Below are 22,692 nucleotides of genomic sequence, written 5' to 3' on the forward strand. Positions count from 1 at the left end.
TTTCTTTCACAATATCCGAGTAAATAACAGTTCTGAATTGTGGCAACCCGATTGGTGTTTTTCTTTTTGATAACGTTCGATTTTCTGCAGCTGATTCAATAGAACAGAATCGAATCGAATAAATTTTCGATACTGGCAAGCGTACATGGATTTTTTGTAGCATGCCACAGGGCTTCTAAAGTCTACCTATACTTCAGAGAGTATAATAGGGCAATGGCGGGGCTTTTGTGTTTTGCTCAAAAGGCAGCAGTCCAGGCTCTAGCTTTGAAGAATAGTCTATAGAAGAACGAGTCCCCAGGCCTACTAATACTATTTCTTGTATTCCCCATCTTTTTCATATCCCCCTATAGTATAATCTTCTGGGCTCAGTACTCTCAAACTGCAGCATCCCTGATTCCCTGGGTTAGAGAGAGAGAAAAATAGATGGTGACTCATGATGAAATGAGAAACAGCTTTTACTCTCTTTTCAAAGTTTTTTTTTTCATAGTGCAGGGGGTGATATATACATGGGGCCTCAACATTGCCTAATATTCGGGCGGTTAGAATTAACATTTTCAACGACTTGAACAACTTATTAAAGCCCACCCGATTTAGTTTTCAAACGTTACCACCTTAATCGTGCCCCTCACGAAATTGCAATTATGGAATAATCAACAACGTTTTTGGTTACCGAGGCCCAAGCTGTTTTGATCATCCGTGACCTGCTGTGACCCCTAATCCAATAGTAGACGATAGCCAATAAATTATTGGGCCTTGCCATAAGGGCACTGTCATTGTTTCAAGTACGTATGCACCAAAAGAATAATAACTTACCACAAACGGTACACAAAACCAAATTATTTCAACAAGTCTAGGGCCTCTAGGCCTGTTTTTTTTACAAATCACGTTGTGACACGCCCCCACCCCAGCCCTTATCTCACAATAAATACTTAATATTTTAGGTAATTAAGCCTATTTATAGGAAAGACAAACATGGAATATCAGAAATCGTTCCTACTTACATTATGATTCGAAAACTGTTGTTGTCTAGGCGGGCGTCAATCGAAGACATGGTCATTGCAACTTTGCAAGAGTCCACAATGACCTAGGCTTATTGGCAACTATTAATTTGTACAGTACTAGTCCTGACAAATTATATAAAATTACTTAAGAGACTCAAAATACGTCGTACTATGCTGATACTATTCGCAAACTGATAACTGACACCGAGATACATGACTGTCCCGTTCAGGCCTAATTCATCCCACATGACATGTGCCCTAACGAAATCCCGCCGTTATACTTTTTTTCGGCGGGGACTCCGGGGAGAGGGAACCATCGAATCACGTGATAAAATAGAGGGATGTGATTCGTGCAAGAGCGATTTAACTACGAACCAGTTGGGGGAGGAGGACGAGAATGAGCAATGAGAATAAAAACTTTTAGGGGGGCTGGAAAAAGTTATAAAAAAACCGACCCGGGACAGTACGGAGAGTGGACTATGGAACCTTTCCCCGCTTTTTCTCCCCTCTTTTAATGGTTAGTGAAGGAAATTTGAGGGGGATATGAAGCAATCACTTATCAATAGCAGAAGCAGAAGTAAAGGAAAAGTGAAATGGGACCGTTCCTTTTAGTTTTAGGGGAGCTTATGGGAGTGTTGTTTCTGTTAGGCTTAGTAGGCCAACAGAATGTATAGAATAAGGTCTTGTGTTAATAAATTAGTCTACGTTTTGAAATAAAAATACTCAAATGGTTTAAATAATAAAAAATGATTTATTTAGGACCAAAGAAATTAGATTTTTATCAGAGTTAATATTTACAAAAATATTCGAGTAAACAGAGCAGATGATTTTCTTAATATTTAAATCACATTTTTGATGTATGAAAATCTTGGGGCAATTTTTCTTCTCAAAAATAACTAGGACTGTCCAAGTTATCATCTTCAACCTGAACATCCTCTACAGCCACAATGCACACACTCCACAATTTTACCCTGTAATTAAATAAATTTAATTACATCTGTTCACCAACTAATTGGCTAATATTAATTTTTAGACAAATTTACTTCTTCTAGCTTGTTTTTGGGTACTCTGCAAATGCAATTGGTCCCAAAGTTGGTGTCCCTAGCTTGTATACAACGTAGGCAACACAGATTTTCATAGCCTTGTTTTCTCCATTTTGCAATTAAGTTTTTATCAGCATAACCTTCTTTGGTGCAGAAATCATAAAGTTCTAAAATAAATATTATATTTAGTTTGTGTGAAATTGTAATTGTAAGGTTCCTTTTTGTTTTTTAATAAGACATACCTCTGCTAATAGCTTTTCTTCTATAGAAAAGGTCAAAAATGTAGCGGGACTTTTGATGATGGATTTTAAAGATAGGCCATAATGATTCAACTTTTCTTTTACCCTCGTGAGACTCAGTTTCAGCTTAGTTTCGCGCAAAAATATTAATTAAAATCTTATATATTAAATACCCTATTTATTTATAAGAAAATGTCTAGGTCTTATTTTAATTTACCTTCTCTCATTTTCCCATCCAATTCCTCCAGAGTTGGTTCAATAAGTTCCCAACCTTCTGGTGGAGGCTTCTTGCTTCTTCTTACTTTAGGCATTATCTATAATGACAAATAATTAACATCGAGATTAATGATGAAAATGAGATGAAAAACATAACTAGTCTTGTCTACTCAACAAAATACTAGGCCTACTTTTCCCCAACCTACAAACAATGGCCAAGGCTTATCTAATAAAAATATTTCAGTTTCTACAAAGTACGTATATAAAATCGATTCTAAACTCAACTTCAATTTTAGAATACTTAAACTTGAGTTATATAATTTATGAATTAGTACAATAAACTATGAAAAGCCTAATTAATATTTACCAAATTGCAAAAGTTCGATCAAGAAAAAACAGAGTCGCAGAATGGCAGAACGAACAACAAGTTAACTTACAAGACCAATCGCCAGACGGAGTCACTGAACGGGACGAGTTGGTTCGTTGCCTACGTTAATCAAGGCCTGTGCGCGACGCCGATTTTATTTTTTTTAAGTTGTCAAATTCTCTCACCTGAGGCGCTATTAACTGCACCTAAATAATTTGAAATGTTCATTTTCTCGCGCTTGGAATTTTAAATACTCATTTTCGCGCTCGTTTTGGTCCAGCTATCAATGAAATCTCGCGGTAAAATAGGGAGAAAATAAGAAGTCTCGTTTCTTAAAAGTCCCCCTTCGAAACTACCGCGCACAGGCCTTGATCAACGTAGGCAACGGTTGGTTGGTAACAAGTTTGACTGCTACCATGGAGCAATATTTGAGTAGTCTTAACTAAAAAAAACACATTTTTAATCAAATACGTATTATCACACCTTTAAAAATACTCCATGGATAATTCCAAAAAACTGTTAGCGATAGGTGGCGCTAATAAAGTAATAATTTATATAAGAATTTTTAGAAAAAAATTAAACCTTGGCGTTGGCGACCATTAAACCAGTAACCCATCATAACTTTTCAAATTTAGTTACTATCGTGATTATAATGTTAATTAGAAATTCAATTAGTGAAATCACCAAAAGACACCTTAAATTTATCCCTATGACTCGTCAACGCAGGTCATTAACGTTTAACAACTTTCTAATTATAGGCCTAGCAGTGCACTCATTTAGGTGATCTTTCTTACATAACTTGCAGTTGCAGCTACTTAATCCAATCAAAATTGCTACAACGTTCCTGCAATTCGTTAAATACGAAAAAATTAATGTCCACCAATACAAATGACTTGGACAAACCTGTATCATACAGCAGTAGCAAGGCAGCAAAATGGAAAACAATAGACACCATATCAGGATCCGTACATAAGGATCCTCCGAGTCAAATTTACGTTGTTTTGGCTAGTTTGACTGTCTTTATGTTGTATTTTTTCCTACTAAGAGATGAAAATGATCTTGACGTTGCAATTAAAAAAGGCTTAGGTGAAACAGTCGGAAAATTGGATGAATTAACAGTTCAAGAACTACAAAACAAAACTTAATTAGAAAAATGAAAATAATAAAATATTAATTAAGATATTGTAATATTTATTTACGAATGTAATCAAATCAAATAAAAACATAGAAATACATTTAAATGATTGATATTTAATTTTTTTTTTAATTCACACACCATATGATTGAAGGAATACATAATTAATTAATTTTGAATTTTTCCTGGGATTTTTTTTTCTTTTTGATATTTAAAAGAAACAAAATGTTATAAAATATAATATAATACAAAATACAATAAGTATTTTAACTATACCACTAACCATTCTACTCTTCTAATCTTCTAAATACCCAATTTATGCTTGGGTAATTAATTAAATCGTTAATAATAATGATCAAATTTTAAAGTTAAAGTTAAGTGGTTGAAGCTGTGATTTCATTGCCAATGAAGTAAGTATAAATAATATTGTTAGAGACCCAAAGGATGTGTGAAACATTTCACAAAAGACATAATAACCCCACCACATCACTACTACCCTTAACGAACACTAAATTAATTAATATTTTCAAAGACAGAATTTTTTTATACAATGAAAAACTTATCAGATACAAGAAAACAAAAAACATTTGGGGTTTTTTTTTGTTTTTTTAAAGAATCAAAAGATAAGAGAGTGATTTTAAAGATCTGATTGATATTGATGAGTTGGTCTTAAATTTCTCTTTGTTGTTTTTCTTCACGGTGAAATTTATAAAAACTTTTTTTTTTTATCTTCCAGACTTGGTAGTTCTGGTTTTTAGTTCTGGTTTTTTTTTAATGATGATTATTGATGTTAAAATGAAGAGATGTTGTTGTAGAGTACTTTACATACACATTTTTATGTTGTGGTTTTTTCCTCGTAAAAAAAAAACCCAAAACTAAAAAAGCAGTAAGCTTATGCTCTTTCACCACGAATACGACGGGCCAACTGGATATCTTTAGGCATGATTGTAACTCTCTTAGCATGGATGGCGCACAAATTTGTGTCTTCAAATAAGCCTACAAGGTAAGCTTCACTCGCTTCCTTAAATTTTATAAAAAAAGGTTATTATTTTTAAAAATTTGTATTATTTTTAATAAATAAAGACATACTTGCAAAGCGCCAATGGCTGCACTTTGGAAACGAAGATCAGTTTTGAAATCCTGAGCAATTTCACGAACCAATCTTTGGAATGGCAATTTCCTGATCAACAACTCAGTTGATTTCTGATAACGACGGATTTCTCGAAGAGCAACGGTACCCTAAAGAATTAACCACCAAAACATTGTGACAACTAAACTATTTTACTTGTAATAATGTGAAGAAACTTACAGGTCTGTAACGATGAGGTTTCTTAACACCTCCAGTTGATGGTGCACTTTTTCTCGCAGCTTTTGTAGCCAATTGCTTACGTGGAGCTTTACCACCAGTAGATTTACGAGCTGTTTGTTTAGTACGAGCCATTTTTCAGCTTACAACAGCTACAAACAAGAACACAGTTTACTTAGTCAAAATTGCTAAGGCCTTGCCAGGTCAACGACTTTGCAAAATCTAAGCCTTGGCTTGAGTTAAAAAAGGCGGACAACCCAAATTCCCAATTATTGATTTATGTTAATCTATCCCAATTACTTTTCAACTTGCCTTTAATCTAAATACAAAATTAAAAATGAATCTTACAAGAAGAAGTATTAGTAACCGCGTATACTGAGCCTAACCCTAAAATTCAAGTAGAAAAAGGCGCGAGTTTAGTCGCGCGCCAACAGTGAAAACAAAGGGAAATCCGTTAGGCCTAACTATTTGAAGGAAACAAAAAAGAAAAAAATTCGGCGCTAAAATGGCGGACAGGCTAGGTTTTTGGCGGAAAATTACCTCCCAACGTTCTCGCTAAGCCTAACTGCCTACTAAAAAGCTAGAAATAAGTTACGGGATATAATACGAAAACTACCTAAAATTAAACGTAATTGAATAAGAAAATTAACTTACAAGTTTTGAAGAATCAAAATTCGACGGGAAATACCAAGTTCTCGTTTCAAAACAAACTTATTTTAATCACAACGTCTACAATTCACCAACCACGAACCTTCACAAAGCGTCGTTTCTAAACGGAATGAAAAGTACCCAGAATTTGACGCATATATTAAGGGATGACGTCACTATGGGAGGTCCTCCGATACTACGCTGTGAACTGGATCCTGATTGGCCAGAGATAACGGCCCCTTTCATTTGAAAAGTTTGATCACGAACCTTCTAGATAGACGGTTGGTTCCTGGTTTGATTAGGCCTATATTTTTTTGGCGCCAAATTTTTTTTTTCGAAGGTACAAGTTACAATTTTATTTTATTTTTTAAGTTTTACATAAATTTGCCAAGCCCATTTAAATTACTATCCGTATTATTTATATTTTCAGAGTTTTTGACACTTTATCAATAAATGTTTGATTTTTTTATTTATGGGTGAATGATCCTATAAAATTTGTTATTTTTTATTATTATTATTATTATTAAATAAAAATTAGTTTAACACCTAAGGAGAAAAGATGTGAAAATAATTGGTATAATTTAAATTTAACTATAATGATATATAATAATTATATGAGAAATTAAATATTCAATTAAAAAATGTTCAGGTTATCTATATATTTTTAAATTATTTTCATTAGTTTTTTCTAAATCACATTTCCCTATTTATTTATTTTTTCGACTAAGAATAATTATTTAAATTAAAATTTAATTGAAATTATTGCTGCCACTTTTGAATGGAATCTAAAGTCAGGCTGAGTAATTTAATTTATTAAATTTAAGTTGTTTTTATTTGTTTTTTTTGTGTGTGTAAAAATATTTTTTTTTTTCTCTTAATTTGTTTTTTTTTTTGAAAGTAAAATTGTAAATATTCATATACAGTCACTAATACGGAGGATTTACAATAATTGGTACCAGGTTAATTAAAAAACAATTGTTTATCCTAAAATTAAAAGCAATTAAAAAACTTTAACACACATTATAGGCTAAGAGAAAAAAGTCTAACATTAATATTTTTAATTATTATTATTTTTTTTTTTTGTAATTTCATAATGAATATTTTATTTTTAAAACATTTGAAGACCCCTAGAATAATTTATAAAATATTTAAAAGCAATATGAATATCTTCAGTATTTTTTTTTCATATTTTTTTACAAGACTGGTACACGAAAAAACCAACTTGAACGTTACTTTCCTTACCATTTTAATTTTACCTTAAAATAATTTACTAATTTATTTATTTTAATTTGTTACGTATTTAAAAATTTGTATTTTCCCATAATTTGGTTGTTTATTTTATTTCATTTTTTTTTTAAATTTTCATATTCTACAAAGTATTTAACTGATTTTCTTTAATTAAAACAGAGCTGTTTTGAGCAGATGTATATAGTCCTTTTGTTTTTATGTGTTTGTACCAGATTCAAGTATAATTTAAGGTTTAAAATAGATATTTATCATATTTGTTTGTTTTAAACTTCTTCTGCTTATTTATTAATTAATAATTACTTACTTACAATCTATTGGTTTTGGTTTTTCACTTTTTTCCCAAGTTTTTTTTATAGTTTAACTGCATCCCTAGCTTATATGGCCTGTTCATGGATTAACTAACGCTAGGGATTGTTCCTTCCCCTAAAAGATAAAGTATACATGTTCCAAACGCCCCCTAGCCGCAGTTACTATCCCTAACAGGAAGTTATAAGAAAATTGGACCAAATTTCACGGTGTCCTATGACGTCAAAAATTGAAATCCCGCAAAACCGATTTATTTTGGCGAGAGATGGCGCTATATCTACATCCGTTTTGGTCCAATAAATTGGGGGAATGAAGAGGGGAATCAAGGAATAATTCAGAACATGTAGTTGGCAACAGTACTACATGGGAAACACGGTTAGTGAACAATCCTTAGCGTTAGTTAATCCATGGCCTGTTTTTGTTTATGTTTATGTTTATAATATACGATAATTACTTTCAGTATTATTTATTTTTTAAATATAAATCTAGAAGTTGTTTAGAAAAAATGCAAGTCTATTATAAAAACTACGCCTTTGCCTTTCTTTTTAGTTTTTAGTTTTTTTTTTTTTACTAAATTACGTGCCACAAGATTATTTTTTTTTACGATTTTCATAATTAAATTAAACCTAAAATTATTTTTAATAACTATAAAACACTGTGCTAATTAATAACTGTAATAAAAAAAATTCGTAAATTGATTGATTTGTTTGTTTGTTTGTTTGTTTCTAAAAAATTGAATAAAAACAATAAGATAGACCACCTAGTTAAGAAAAAATATGTACAATAATTATTTAATTCTATTTATATTTTTAAAACCTATATCTCCACTCCAGAATCACCATTTTTCAGCGTTAAAAAACTTATATACCAGACACTTTTCATTAAATTTTTCATTTTAAATTGGAAAAACTAGATAATTTGAATAATATTTTTTGTATTTTTTATTTTTATTTTTATTTTTAATATTAATTTATTTTATTTTACTATTTTATGGTATTTTTTTTTTCTTTTTTGTACGAGAAGGGTCCTAAAAAGAGATTTAAGAGAGAAAGTTTACTCTCTCAGTAGACTGTAGCTATTGTAGGGGTCATTTTTTCTAGCCAATTGCGCCATAGGAATATTGCCAGCATTCAAAGATCCTCCGCAGAAAGCCTGAAAGTAAGTTACCCAATTTACAAAATTCTCAAGAAAAATCTGTTTCATCTAAAAATCTAGCCTCTAAATAGACTAAAAACGTAAAACTATAACTTCTTGTCAGGTGGGTGAGGGAGTTATTCTAACAATAATAAAAAAAGGGCGCCAATAAAATGAGTAACTTATAGTTACAAATTTACTTATTCACCATTACAAAATAATTAATCTAATTAACATTAAAAACGAGGACTACTGCGCCGCCATTGCTTTGGTGACATCTGCTAGCCCCAACCACTTACCCCTATGGGATTGGTTATTCTCAAAGTGGTATGGTCCTGTGCTTATTTCCAGCCCAGGTAGTGCATAGCTCACTCGATCACGCGCGTAAGAGCTTCGAATTAGCAGACGCCACCACGGAGCTGTATTGTAGAAGGAGTAGAGAGTTATTTCCAGCCCAGGTAGTGCATAGCTCACTCGATCACGCGCGTAAGAGCTTCGAATTAGCAGACGCCACCACGGAGCTGTATTGTAGAAGGAGTAGAGACTAGGCCTTTAGGGCCTAGACATAAGCCTACTAGTGCCGCGCAATTTTCGCGCATACCGAGCCAATGTAAACAATCTCTGACGTCACGTGTTTTAAAGAAGGCGTCGTTTTCTTCTTTCCCGGCTTAATTCTTTGAATATTTTCCATATTATAGTTAATATAAATAGAAATAATAGTAAAAATAAAAATTTAAATAAGATTTGCAAACCATTGAGAAACTCGCGTCACCTGGACTCGATACACAAAAGACCGAGGCTTAACCCTCCTGAACGTTCGTAGCTCGCGGCCATCTTTATTGTTTACATGGGCTCGCCTAGGTTTGGAGGGAGGGTCAAAATTCATACCCCCTTTTTATGGACAAATAAGGGGAAGCTACGAGTCTCTACTCCTTCTACAATACAGCTCCGCCACTAAACGAATGGCGGGTGGCGCAGTAGTCCTCGTTTTTAAGACTAATTAAATGCTAATTATTTATGTTTTTAAATATTTTTCCTTTTATATTTAAAAAAAAAGGCCATTTTAGTTTTTTACTTAAATATGTTTCTTCAGATTTCAATTTTGATGTGTGTTTGAATTAGAATAATTAATATAGTGCAGAAGAAAATCTTTTATTTCTTTTAAGAGATTATAATATACCAGGGTTAAATACCAGCTTATAATACCAATATGAATCAATAAATTGGTTTAATATTATATTTTTGCACTAAATTTTTCATAATTTCGGAATTTTCACGTTCTTAGAAAAGAATTAACATAAGCATTTAGATATTTACAATAATAAATCTAATTACAAAACTAATAATAATAAAAAAACACCTAAATTATATCCTTTACGTTAACACTTCATTTAACATTAGGCGCTAAAGAGTAAAGACACGTTGGCTCCTACTTTTAATTAAAAAATCTATAAAGAGTCTTATCCTAAACTGCACTTTAAGGACATTGTAACTAACTCAAAAAAAAAAAAAAAAATTATATCTATTTTAATATTTCTTTTATGTTTGAATCAATATTATATCATATTAATTTTGTTATGTACAGTTAAATTTCCATTTATATGAAATTTATAAGGGGGTTAATTAGTTTTAATTTCTTGGATTGAAATTTAAAATATATCCCTATATATTTTATAGATATTTCATTTTGTATAATAACTATAATCGTTTTATTATTCATCAGGTATTGTTTCAAACGTTTGAAAAAAAAAAACTTATATTAGTTTCCTTTCTCAAAAAATGTTTCTATATTTGTACTTTATTAATTAATTAATTAAAAAAACGAAGAATAGAATCTACCGATCGTGGATTCATCAGATTAACTTAAAAACAAAATGGGTGACGGGTCTGCCTATAAATTTCAAATTTGGTAAGTATTGATGGACAGAAAACAAATTCTCATAACCTAACTAGTTCAATTTCAATTGGTTAGAAAGTTTTCGCCCGTTATATATAGTTTAGAAACGCCGCGCCTACAGACGTAATAGATCATAGTCCCCCTTTTAATGTCGAGAACGAAGTAGATTCCTTCCAGCTAGTAATTAGAGAACCGCAACAAGGGCATTGTTTCAGGTCTAACACGCACTTAACACAGACTACGGCGTGGTTGCAAGGCGTTAAGACTGCCCCTCTAGCCCCTTCTTGGCAAACTAAGCACTTCGCAACAGCTTGATGAATCAAAGCCTGTCGAGGGCAAAATAACAGCCACATTTTTACCTTCCCTTAATAATGGAGGACGAATGTACTTAACTATTATATTTCAACCGGATTTCTTTTTTAATTAATTCTAATAAAAGTTTCTTTCGTTCACTTAATGTAAAGGTGTTAAAAGAATAACCTTAACTTCCCCCTTTCCCTTTCCCTCTTTGTTATGTTGTCATAACACAGAGCCTTAACACGTCTAAATGGAAATTTAATTTTCTACAATTCAAATTTCATAGTTTTTAAATAATTAATAAGTAAGTAACGAATTAATAGCAAATTAGCCCAAAAATAAAATTAAATGATGTACATCGCACACACTCGGCTAAGAATGTGGGGGATTTCCATGGACTATATTAGAGGCTCCGTGCTAAGAATCAAATAAAGGATTATATTTCACTTCCCTAAATACTACGCAACAAATCATCAGGGGTGTGCAAGTACTCGTTAAGTTCGAGTACTCGGTTTGAGTATCGAGCCGAGTACTCGACTCGATACTCGATAACAACACATTGAGATACTCGAGACAGATTCGAGTAGCTTTTTAACATCTTAAATACTTGACAAATGCTCGAGTCCGAGGCTTACAACTATAGCAGACGATGAGTTCATGATCATTTATTTTGAAAATCAATTGTTCAATGTTTAATTGATCACTAACAATCTTTTTGAACTAGTTCGATATTAGATAATTGAAAATCTTCGTTATTTTCAAGAAATTTACAAAATTGCTACTCGACAAGTCAATATTTGAGACTCGATAATTACTCGAAAGAACCAAAATTTGACCTATCTAAATACTCGATACTCTAAAGTATTTTTGAGACTCGGCTCGATACTCGATAAGAAATTAGTTTCGATACTCAGACTCGGCTCGAAACCGAAAAAACGGGACTCGCACACCACTGCAAATCATTCTATAAAAAAAATACAAACCTGGTTTACTTTTTCCAGATCATTTTTTAATCTGTCCTTCAGCTGCTGCAAGTGTCCCGGAGAAATATTTTCATATTCCGATCCCATTCCAAATAAAAATGAACTATTAATGTTGTTTCCGCCAGATTGATTTAACTGCTTTTGCATTTCATTCATTTTTTCAACCAACTGGAATGAAAAATCACGAGTTGTTGTTGTCAATTTTAATTCCCTACTTATTTGTTCCAATTCAATATACAAATACCTCCGCTTTCTGTTCCATCAACAATTTCTCTCTCCTTGCAGAATCCTCAGCTTCTCTTTTCCAAGCTTCAGCAGCCTTTAATAAAATTAAATACCCATTCAAGTTATTTTCAAAATCGTAAAACAAGAAAAAGAAGAGGGCCAAAATTCTCATAAAACAAGAAGAAGAGGGTCAAAATCCTCATAAAACAAGAAGAAGAGGGCCAAAATCCTCATAAAACAAGAAGAAGAGGGTCAAAATCCTCATAAAACAAGAAGAAGAGGGTCAAAATCCTCATAAAACAAGAAGAAGAGGGTCAAAATCCTCATAAAACAAGAAGAAGAGGGTCAAAATCCTCATAAAACAAGAAGAAGAGGGTCAAAATCCTCATAAAACAAGAAGAAGAGGGTCAAAATCCTCATAAAACAAGAAGAAGAGGGTCAAAATCCTCATAAAACAAGAAGAAGAGGGTCAAAATCCTCATAAAACAAGAAGAAGAGGGTCAAAATCCTCATAAACAAGAGCGAGAAGAGGGCCAAAATCCTCATAAAACAAGAACAAGGGCATGATCAAAATCCTCATAAAACAAGAGCGAGAAGAGGATCAAAATCCTCATAAAACAAGAGCGAGAAGAGGATCAAAATCCTCATAAACAAGAGCGAGAAGAGGATCAAAATCCTTATAAAACAAGAACAAGAGGATCAAAATCCTCATAAACCAAAGGCGAGAAGAGGATCAAAATCCTCATAAACAAGAGCGAGAAGAGGATCAAAATCCTCATAAAACAAGAGCGAGAAGAGGATCAAAATCCTCATAAAACAAGAGCAAGAGGATCAAAATCCTTATAAAACAAGAGCAAGAAGAGGATCAAAATCCTCATAAAACAGAAGCAAGAAGAGGATCAAAATCCTCATAAAACAGAAGCAAGAAGAGGATTAAAATCCTCATAAACAAGAACGAGAAGAGGATCAAAATGGTCATAAAACAAGAACAAAAGTAGGGAGTTTCACATCTTACTCTGCTTGTTTGAACAATATTTTCTTCACAATTAGCTATTTGCATCCTGCTAACTGCCAATTCATCTTGTAATTTCTTAACTTCAGAGTTATAGCCAGAATCCACATTAGTCGTCCTCGATAATGCCGATCCACCACCAGAAGTGATGGTTCTAGGAGACATACTTTGTGGCAAATCATATAATGCCGGTGAAAAATGAGAATAATGGGCTCCAGGATTTCCAAAAGAGTTGGTGTGACCGTAAAAAGCGGCTGCAGCCTATTTAAAAGCTCTTCTTCAGTCTCGAGTCTTTCAAAGACTGAAGAACAATGAGAAATGTACCTTATCCATGGCGCTTGATCCTTCCAATCTATTGCTAATAGATCCCCGATGATTTCCAAGGCTAGCACCTAATCCCAAACCCAAAGAGCCAATAGGAGAGTTTAAAGTTGGGGAGATGTTTCCCATCCCCGAATTATTGTGTAAAGAAGATCCGGGTATTGTTACTGGAGCAGATGTACCTATTGAATTATATTCTACAAGTATTAATTACAAAATTAATTACGTTAACGTAAAACCAATATATTTACTTTGATTTAAATTAGGGGTATGAGATAAAACATTATTCAATGTTGGATGATCGTTTTCTAATTCTTTATCTAAAGAGGCTTCGATATTAATATCATCTAAGCTTAAATCGTCCAAGGCATTTCCTAATGAATGATAATTAAAAGTTTTTTGAACAAGTACTTATGTTATTTCCTGGATGAGAATTAAAGGGAGGGTGAAGTGGAAAATCAAGTGATTTTTTATCGATTCTTCTACTAATTACAAGACCAGTCTGCATAGTGAAACATTCAGGAAATACCAACTCCGAATGATTTTAAAATTATTTCAAATTAGGTTCAGATTTTAAGGATAATTTTAAACAAGGACTGCCGACCAATCGCGTAACGCCCTGCCTTTTTATTAACAAAATTCTCGTGGCACGTTCTGCGTTGAATGAAATTTATCAGGAGATTTGATAAAATTAGGCGCGCGACGTGACAATCGTGGCGCGAGACATGGAGCATGCGTGCCACGAGAATTTTGTTAATAAAAAGGCAGGGCGTTACGCGATTGGTCGGAGGACCTTATTTAAAATTATCCTTAAAATCTGAACCTAATTTGAATTTTAAAATCATTCGGAGTTGGTATTTCCTGAATGTTTCACTATGCAGACTGGTCTTGTAATTAGTAGAAGAATCGATAAAAAATCACTTGATTTTCTACTTCACCCTCCCTTTAAAGAGTTTAATTCCTTACCAACTACAGATTCAACAGTATCAGTTGCTGGGTAATAATTTGTAGAGAATGCATTCATTACAGAGTTAGAGCTTAAATTTAGCGAATGTCCCATAAATAGGTTCTTCCTTTCGTGAGAGTTTTCTGATTCAAACAATTGAAGTTGTCTACGAACATTTGACTGTAAACAAAGATATTTTAGACAGAGATTCAAGCATGAATGAAGTCTTTTTCACAAGTATATCTTAATTACTTCTTTGTCTTCTCTTTCGCAACCCGGAGCTTTGTGATATTGGAATAAAGAGACTGATGTTTCTAAATTCTGGGGATGTGTCGAAGTGCTGTAGGATCGGGGTCGTCCTACTGGACCAGGTGGCATAAAATTTTCACAATCTAGACTGACTGACAATGGTTGCTGTTGGGACTGAGATTGGGAGGAAGAATTACTAGTCGAGGGCAATGCATTTGACAATATCGCTGCTAAGCTAGTGTTGCTATTCTCGGCTGTAATGTCCCTTATCGCTGACATTTCCTCTGTAAAAATGTAAACCAAGATTGAATTTTGAAGGCAGTCACAATGTAGAATAAATGTGACTTACTATCAATATGGGCAAAAGCGCAAAAGGGTCCCCGGGGACAATATCCCGTTTGTTGAATATCATTACATTTGGTTGATTTATAGATCTTATATAAAAAAAAAAAAAATTTATACAAAGTTTTTTTTTTTTTTTTTCACAAAAATTTGTGAAAATTTACTTCAGGGTGAAATTGTTGTTCAGTTCTAGTATGACAATAAGGACAATTATCTCCATTATCGCAATTTGCAGGATCTCCCCACTCATCACTTTGTTTAACATTAGGACAAGGAGTTGACCTTTGAGAGTTTTTAAAAATAAGAAATTGAGGAATTAGCCTTATTCCTGATCAGCGCCACCTACCCATAGCGGCGACTTTGAGAACTACTGTAAGCGGCAAGCCAATCAGATGTCGCTAAAATCTGGTGACGTCATTTTTGGTAAGACCCCGAGAGTGCTCGTCAGTGACGTCACCTGATTTTAGCGACATCTGATTGGCTTACCGCTTACAGTAGTTCTCAAAGTCGCCGCTATGGGTAGGTGGCGCTGATCAGGAATAAGGCTAATTGAACTAAAATTTCTGGGTTCTTTCAAGAATGAATATTATTTACCTATATTTAAATTTCTTGGGGCTTCTTCTCCTATCTCTACTATTGTGAAATTGGGGACAAGCGTAACCCTGTCGACATAGTCTAGGTGGTCTTTTACAAGGTTCAGTCTTATAATTTGCTAATACGTAATTTGTATCTGAACAAATGGCACGAAAAGCTTTTAGTATCTGGGATAATTGACACCTTGAACGTAAGTTTCTGTACCTTGCCATTTAGGGTCTTCATTCAAAGCGTTTCTTTCTTTATCTAAACTATTTGGCCCAGTGGCTGTTCCATTTCCTAAGCTGTCTTCCAATCCCAAACTCCCCAATTGTCCACCTCCCATTTCCAATCCTTGAACTTCACGAACATCATAAACAGGATTGCGGAGATCATGAATACCATGGGCAAAGGCGCAATGGGGTCCATTTTTAACGCAATAACCACGACTGTCAGTGTCATAGACACACACCCCAGTTTTATAGTATCTTAAGTGGTAACGGCGTTCAGTATCGCCAGCGGTTCTATGCAAATAAGGGCACCTAAAAGGGATTCCATTTTTATTGAAAATGTGTCTTTAAGTGTAATTATTTCGTAATTTTTCAGTAGGAATGTGATTTAAAGCGTTTCAATGTTTGACATTTGTAAGAGCACGCGATTTTTACAACAACAACATAACGAGGATATTTAAAACCACACCTCCCCAAAACTGAGCAGTCACCTTGGAAACAAGACTCAGGCCATGCGCGTCATCAGGGAGGTTTATGATTGGTGGAAAAATGACAACGTCATCGAAAAGAGATATATATGGCGCGAATGAAATCATGGCCGACATTTGTTTACAAGCAAACCAGAATCCACATGCCAAAATTATTAGGGTACGGGTGCGACGGACCCAACAACCTTATAGAAATGGGGACACGCCTTATAATAATTCCAAAAATAACTATTTTCGGTAAAGCTGTCTAAAATTGCAAAATATATCGGCCTAAATACGCTTTTTCAAAGGGAAGCCAGGTAATCCCGTCTCAAGGCCCAGCGGAAGACGGAGGGCCGTTGGGCGGGAAAACATGGCTACGCGGCGAAGGTGACGCGTAAACGCGGGGTTCGCGAAGGGGACGTCGTTTGACAGACAAGATTTTTTAAGCCTACTTACTCTTCTCCTTCGGGACAGAGGCCAGTTGTTTCGTCATATTTGGTACAATAAACGTCGGGACTGTAATTAAAAGTTCCATCTCTCTTTCTTACGGGCCGACGCCTCCTCTGGTTCATAAAATGCCAATAAAAACACGTGAAGGGCTTGTGCTGCGTACATTTGTGCTGAAGGAATAGCGGACATTGATCCACCCGAAACTCTTTTAAATACCTAGACCAAAAGGAATCGCGACACACGTCAAGATTGTTTTCGACATTTAAATTTGACATTTTAAATTCGTCTCCCGAATAAATAACCTACGTGTAATGGATAGGTTTTTCCGTTTGAGTCGTCAAAGGAGGTGCCCCGCCGGATTTGGACTCCGTCGTCGTTGACGGCATTTTGGATCTATGTTGCGCGCGCACTCGCGTCTGCGCATTTTACCAAAGACAAAAATTATTGGCTTCCTACTGTCACGTGGCTAGTTCGAGTTCCCGCCAAAAATAACACGCGCAAACTTTGGAATCTCTCATTGGAAAAAAGTCCTTGACATTGATACGAATTCTTTTCTCTTTCTAGAAAAACAGAAATGAGTATATCGATTAATTCGCAAACCCAGAAAAAATAAAATACCTTAATTACAATTACAACATCTTCTCCGAATGAAAAAAAAAAATAACAAAGGCTAGTGGCAGCTCCTGTCTTTGACTGTACAGGCTCTATGGTAAGATAAGATGGAGTGCCAACTCCATATACAACTGTCAAAACATTTAGCTTTGTAATATTTTTGTAATAACTAAATTTGGTTGCAAAAGTATGTCCATCATCTTTTTTCAGTAAAATAGGCTTCTTTCCTATACAGAGTTGCACGCACTAACCATACAGGGGCGTAATAACGCAAGATTGCGCCTTTTCACGCGTTGACCATTAGCGTATAAATATTTAATAACCAGAGGCTCAAATCCTGCACCAGAACATTAAGATATTAAAATAATTCTAACGGGAAATATGCTCTAAAGTAAAATGGTTTCCTGGATGAAAAGAAAAAAGTAAGAGAAAAACAATGTGAAAAGTATTTCAGTGGTCGCGGCGTATGAAAGAGACGGCTTTAAACCAGCAGTAAATTTGGGAAAAGGCAAACCCATTGTGACACAACTGCTTAGGGCGGTTGGCGCGCCGAAAACTTTTCTTTTGTTATTCGAAAAGTCCCAGCTGCTACGTCGATTCTACGAAGAGTACGAGCGGAGGAGCAAAAAGGGGCCCTCGAAAATATCTACTCTCCGCACAGCTGATAGGCGCGCATGCTCGCTTCCTATAGCTTCAAATCCCAAATAAAACATTCCTCTTAAACGTCATTTAAAACGTTTCGACAGCCCAATTGTACATTATAAACCTTACAGACCATACTATTCGAATCTACGAGTACCAGTTTTAGGCCTGCTTTAAACTATAGCGTGCTTAAAATTCTAGGAGATAAGGATTCAAAGTTCAAAACCCGGAAGATTAGATAAGGCATTACGACGGATTGTCTTTGCGTTCTATTACGTGCAAATGTAACAAAAACAATGAGACGTGGAAAATTTTAAATACAGTGGGATCGGACCCAAAACTGTTTCCTTTGGTTTTTTCGCGCGCGCCTTTTGACGTAAAACGGAGAAAGAGAGGGAGTGTCGTGGTCGGCTGGCGATTTTCCGCAATGGATAATTCCGTAACCATGACGACAGCGTTTCTATCGATCTTCTCCGTCGTCTAGGCGACAGAGAGGCTGCGAAATCGACGGGTTTGGAAGGCGCAGACTCGGAAGATCGCGCCAGGCTCTACGGCAGAGCGGCATTCCGTATAGAGCCAGCGGAAAAGAGGCGCGAGCCTGTGAGGGTTGTGTTGGTAACAGACTCTCCTCCGTGTGCTGCAGAGTGCGGAAGGCGAGACGCGCGCAGACCAAAAGGAAGTCGCGAGACTCGGGGGAAAAAAAAGTTGCATCCAACTTTCCAGGGGACAAAACGGATGTTGGAATCGAAATTGACAATTCGGAGAGTGACGATGGAAATTACCACCAACGCGAAAGAGTGGCGAGGAAAAGGTTCCTCCGGAAAAGATGCTTCCAGAGAATAAAGCGCGCGCCGAATTAGAAAGGAGTCAAACCATGTCCTCGAAAATAGTCAGGGAACAACCGTCATAACTGACCAATCGAAACCATGGAGAAATAAATACCATTAGGTTCGTATAAAAAGATATTTGCTTGGTTGAATTAAATCATACTAAAAATTAGAATCCAAAGCCGTTCGATAAGCGAAAGCGCGTTTACGTGGAATTCGGTTCTGACTGGTATATTGACACGGTTCTGGCCCATTTTGCGCGCTTCAGTAGTCGCGCCTTTTCCAGAATCGCGTGAGCGACCACGAAGGTATTTTTTCGACGTCCAATTTAATGCAACGAGGCACTGGGAGACTGATAGAAAGGGAAAGGGGTGCATCGCGTACAACTTTTCCATCCCATTAAACTTAGAATTAACCAAAAAAAAAAATGTTTTACGATCAAATTATTCATATACCATGCAACTCGACAGAGGAGTAAAGATTTCTTGCTTCTTAAATTTTGCGTCGCGCGACTTGTAATTTTTATGGTATTTTGGTATCTTTATTTATAGGTTGGACGTGTCGGGAAAGATATGTACGCGGAGGGTGAGAAGTCTTCGGGATCGTAACCATTTCTTTCAAAATTAAAGGCAAAGTGAATAAAATGTCCGCCGAAGTGAGCTTCACCAAGAGAGCGGCGGCCGAATTAAGTCGCTGCTTTAACGGCTTGACAGTCCGAGGTAAAGCCGGATCGGCGGTGACCGCTGGACCCGGAGGAGGGTCCACGATGATGCCCGGAACAGCTTCGGGTCTACCTTCGACCAACGGCGGAAGTGGCGGTCTCGGCGGTGGAGGAGCCTTGTCCTCAAAAACCACCGGTGGTGGTAGTCAGCTAACGATTCGGACGGACGGGACTAGTAGTCCGGCGGCCATTGAACGCCGGAAACTGTCCCGGGGTGAAAAATCCTTCCGGGTTCGCGAGTTCTGGGCCAAATTGGCCAAACCGACCAGCGTCCGCGAGTTGTGGGCCGATCCCGCGTTTCTGGAACGTTTTTTCTCCTACTTTCCCATCGCGGAACGTTGCGGGTTGGCGCGTGTTTGCAAGCCCTGGCGGGACGTCTTGTACGCGACTCGTTTCTGGCGTCACTTAGTGATAGTGTTGAGGTGTCGCGAACTGAAGAGCGGCATCAACGGTGACCTAGCCACCACGGCTGAACTCAGGAAGAAACTCTATTCCAGCTTAGAACGGCGCTCCTTCGACGGAATCTGCCTCTTTGGCGCCAGTGACGATGACATCTACGACCTAGTCAGCAACTGTCCCGTTCCCTACTTGAGACAGATACGACAAATCAGCCTTCGTTGCTGCAGCGTCACTGACAAGGGTCTCGAGACCTTGATGGAGTCCCTCCAAGGGACATCCCAACTAGAACTGGCCGGCTGCAACGAGTTGACCGACGCTGGACTTTGGGCCAGTCTCGGACCCCGCATCGTTTCGCTTTCCCTTTCCGATTGCATCAACGTCGCCGATGAATCGGTCGCCGCCATCGCTCAGCTATTACCTTCCCTCTACGAACTCAACTTGCAGGTCAGTATATTACCTTTACCTCGCGATGCTCGCAAACCAAACTCCTATACCCCCCAAAAATAGCTCGAAAAAACACGCTGAACTATATAGTTTAAATAAGATACTCCTGGGAAATTATTCCACAGAACTAACAAAAGAAAAAAATCGCATTTCTTTAAAAAGAGGAATACATGAAATTAATTAAGAATGGCCCTAATGTCTTAGCGTACCCATAAACTCATACCATCAGTAAAAAAACACCCATCCCCTAACCCTAGTAGTCTCCGCAAAAAATTCCTTTCCTTTCGCATTATCTCCCTGATCCAACAAGACGCTTAGATATAAATTATCCTGAGGTTTTGAAACAATCCACCTTTTAAATGAGAATATTCTAGCGTCTTGCCTCTTCTAAATTATTTTTGATAACTTAGGGCTAATATACTTCTATCGGAGTATCCCAGCACAGCCAAGAAGCGAAAGATAAAAAAAAAACAAAATAAGGAAATTCTCATTAAGGGAATCTTATTATGAAATCTAATTTTTCATGTCCTTACTTTCCATACCTTATCAAAGTCAATATAGACATAGTCAGGAGTGAGTCCCCCTTTTACCTAAATGACGTCAGAAGACTATAGTGACAGCTGGCGACAAATTACCCCAAAAAACCCTTCTCTAGCATCCACTATAAAATCAATAGGTACCTATTTATTTGGGCTTTGATCGTCAACTGTCACTTTTAGTGCAACTCGGGTTTTTTTACGCTGTACCTTAATTTAAGAAAGATAATAATAAGGACAATAATATCGGGAGTGTTTTGCCAGGTCTTTACTTAATGAAGAGCTCTTGGGGCCAGTAAAAGACGCGGGGAAAATAGCGAGAGAAAATTGATGTAATAAAGAAAAGATAATCCGAGTAAATTGGAGGTAGGGAAAGGAGGAAAAAGGGGTCTTCCGCGGTGAATTTAATCGAAGTATACGGACAGAAGATAGGAAAAGCTAGCAATTTCATTAAGCCAATTTAGGAGAGCGCAGGAAAAACACTAGTCGATGTACGAGAGAAACGTTTTTATCCCCATCTAAATTTAAGAGCTTTAATACATTTTGAAGGATTAAAAACATGAGAGGCGGTGGTGAGGCGGGGAAGACAATTTTTAACGTAAAAAGGGTTTTTTCTTTTTCTCGGTGTGCCCATCTTTCTATCCTATCCTTTTCCTAAAAGGCTTAGGTCAATCGATAGCTCAGCCACGGTTGATGTAGACTCTCGGGATCTTACTATAGCTAGAGCTAAGTTTTGCAGTTTGCACTCTTGAGGGAGGAAAAAAAGCGCGACCCCGAGGTTTGACCTCCATTATTTTTATTAACGATTTTTTTTAAAAGGGGAAAGAGAAGTGTTATACTAAACTATAAGTTACAGCTGTTTCCGTAGACTTGGTGAAGTAAGTTCAATTTACCATGGTAACCATACCGCGCGGATACGATTGGTTTTACTATTAGTATCATGTTTTCGAAGAAGGAATATATGAAAAATATCCTAAAGCAAGTCTTGTTTCTCTTGAGGAATTAAAACGTACCTGAAAGGCAACGGCTTTACCAGCAATTAGCGCTTTAATAGTTAATTAGCTAATACCTACACGATATTCACGGTCATCGATCAGTGTGGTCAGAATGATTAAAAATAAATGAAATAGGTTTAGATTTAATTGATAATTTTAAATTGGAAGCTCTGACCAATGGAGTAACACTATGCCTTCCTGTTAACAAAATTAGCAGAGGGTCGTCGAGAGAGAGGGTAATTCGGTCTGTTTTCTAGGGGCCCGTACCTTCTATGAGGACCAGGCCACCTGTAGACCCGCATACTCTCTGAACACGATGCATTCCTACCATCAGAATTCTCGAAGTATTTGACCTAATGTACCTTGTAAGTGAGATACACTAAGAGTGACTTACCGGGCTGTGTTCTACCCCAATTCTTAAATACAGTGTTAGTGTTAGGCAAAGCTTTAATTTTGTTGCGAATCTAAGACCCAAAGTGGTAATCCGATATGTCTCCCATTTCGTTTTGGGTTTCACCTCCAATTTACAACGTGGTTTGAAACTTATCCAACTTAAGACTACGCTGGTATAGTTTTAGGCAATGGACTGTTCAAAGGGATTCGAGTGAAAGAATCTTGTAAAATTGAGAAAGAACCGGGGGTTGGAAAAGAGAAAATTTAATTAGGAGAAGCGTCGTACCGAGAGAAAAGGCGAGGGAGAGAGTTGGTGGTGGGAAAAAGTTAAGCGTAATGGTTGGCCTAGCGTGTGCAGGGAAAATGGAATTTTAGCTAAAACTTGAGCAAGGCAAAAAAAGAAATAAATAAGAATCAGGTTGGGCGGGGAGATTCCGAATATTAATAATACTGCGCGAAAGAATTTATAATAACTACGAATTATT

General features: G+C 36.2%; 6 protein-coding genes across 11 annotated transcripts in view; 2 read left to right on the forward strand and 4 right to left on the reverse strand.

Annotated features, from left to right (window-relative positions):
* LOC149661838 (uncharacterized) overlaps positions 1 to 1,266 on the reverse strand; it is a 46,880-nt gene extending 45,614 nt beyond the window's left edge. The window contains exon 1 of one of the 2 annotated variants that reach the window (XM_089843360.1): positions 1,002 to 1,266. The gene's annotated coding sequence lies outside the window, so the exon portion shown is untranslated. The remainder of the gene's footprint in view (positions 1 to 1,001) is intronic. The other variant, XM_089843359.1, reaches the window with a different exon arrangement.
* Positions 1,267 to 1,729: 463 nt separating this feature from the next.
* Positions 1,730 to 3,020, reverse strand: l(1)10Bb (BUD31-like protein). The gene is made up of 5 exons (XM_089843377.1): positions 2,867 to 3,020; positions 2,501 to 2,597; positions 2,287 to 2,409; positions 2,045 to 2,211; positions 1,730 to 1,972 (listed from the first exon to the last, which is right to left on the reverse strand). The coding sequence occupies exons 2-5, from the start codon at positions 2,592 to 2,594 to the stop codon at positions 1,922 to 1,924; spliced, it is 435 nt and encodes a 144-aa protein (XP_089699503.1). The 5' UTR covers positions 2,595 to 2,597; positions 2,867 to 3,020; the 3' UTR covers positions 1,730 to 1,921.
* Positions 3,021 to 3,404: 384 nt separating this feature from the next.
* LOC149661840 (uncharacterized) lies at positions 3,405 to 4,110 on the forward strand. Of its 2 annotated transcripts, XM_089843379.1 has the most exons (3): positions 3,405 to 3,592; positions 3,672 to 3,831; positions 3,912 to 4,110. In XM_089843379.1, the coding sequence occupies exons 1-3, from the start codon at positions 3,519 to 3,521 to the stop codon at positions 3,915 to 3,917; spliced, it is 240 nt and encodes a 79-aa protein (XP_089699505.1). In that variant the 5' UTR covers positions 3,405 to 3,518; the 3' UTR covers positions 3,918 to 4,110. The 2 variants fall into 2 exon arrangements, with proteins under 2 accessions (XP_089699505.1, XP_089699504.1); XM_089843378.1 differs by having other exon boundaries at positions 3,415 to 3,592; positions 3,672 to 4,110.
* On the reverse strand, positions 4,041 to 6,121 carry LOC149661841 (histone H3.3A). Of its 2 annotated transcripts, none has more exons than XM_089843380.1 (4): positions 5,962 to 6,121; positions 5,311 to 5,459; positions 5,091 to 5,240; positions 4,041 to 5,022 (listed from the first exon to the last, which is right to left on the reverse strand). In XM_089843380.1, the coding sequence occupies exons 2-4, from the start codon at positions 5,440 to 5,442 to the stop codon at positions 4,894 to 4,896; spliced, it is 411 nt and encodes a 136-aa protein (XP_089699506.1). In that variant the 5' UTR covers positions 5,443 to 5,459; positions 5,962 to 6,121; the 3' UTR covers positions 4,041 to 4,893. The 2 variants fall into 2 exon arrangements, with proteins under 2 accessions (XP_089699506.1, XP_089699508.1); XM_089843382.1 differs by lacking the exon at positions 5,962 to 6,121 and adding an exon at positions 5,656 to 5,674.
* Positions 6,122 to 6,280: 159 nt separating this feature from the next.
* Positions 6,281 to 22,692, reverse strand: part of unk (RING finger protein unk) — a 42,408-nt gene continuing 25,996 nt past the window's right edge. Inside the window, exons 2-15 of one of the 3 annotated variants that reach the window (XM_089843363.1) lie at positions 16,945 to 17,198; positions 16,645 to 16,854; positions 15,714 to 16,030; positions 15,510 to 15,645; positions 15,080 to 15,197; positions 14,923 to 15,007; positions 14,577 to 14,857; positions 14,345 to 14,504; positions 13,630 to 13,752; positions 13,382 to 13,560; positions 13,061 to 13,318; positions 12,065 to 12,139; positions 11,821 to 11,988; positions 6,281 to 8,661 (exon numbers count right to left, since the gene is read on the reverse strand). In XM_089843363.1, coding sequence (XP_089699489.1) covers positions 8,563 to 8,661; positions 11,821 to 11,988; positions 12,065 to 12,139; positions 13,061 to 13,318; positions 13,382 to 13,560; positions 13,630 to 13,752; positions 14,345 to 14,504; positions 14,577 to 14,857; positions 14,923 to 15,007; positions 15,080 to 15,197; positions 15,510 to 15,645; positions 15,714 to 16,030; positions 16,645 to 16,854; positions 16,945 to 17,024 — 2,289 coding nt within the window. In that variant the 5' untranslated portion in view covers positions 17,025 to 17,198 and the 3' untranslated portion in view covers positions 6,281 to 8,562. The other 2 variants (XM_089843362.1, XM_089843364.1) reach the window with 2 other exon arrangements.
* LOC149661843 (uncharacterized) overlaps positions 17,195 to 22,692 on the forward strand; it is a 31,882-nt gene continuing 26,384 nt past the window's right edge. Inside the window, exons 1-3 of the mRNA XM_089843368.1 lie at positions 17,195 to 17,347; positions 18,094 to 18,840; positions 19,271 to 20,283. Of these exons, the coding sequence (XP_089699494.1) occupies positions 19,363 to 20,283 (921 nt within the window). The 5' untranslated portion in view covers positions 17,195 to 17,347; positions 18,094 to 18,840; positions 19,271 to 19,362. The remainder of the gene's footprint in view (positions 17,348 to 18,093; positions 18,841 to 19,270; positions 20,284 to 22,692) is intronic.

Source organism: Phalangium opilio, unplaced genomic scaffold (genome assembly GCF_054372755.1).
Source record: "Phalangium opilio isolate 3A_F unplaced genomic scaffold, DU_Popi_V2 ptg000070l_1, whole genome shotgun sequence".
Lineage (NCBI taxonomy): Eukaryota > Metazoa > Arthropoda > Arachnida > Opiliones > Phalangiidae > Phalangium > Phalangium opilio.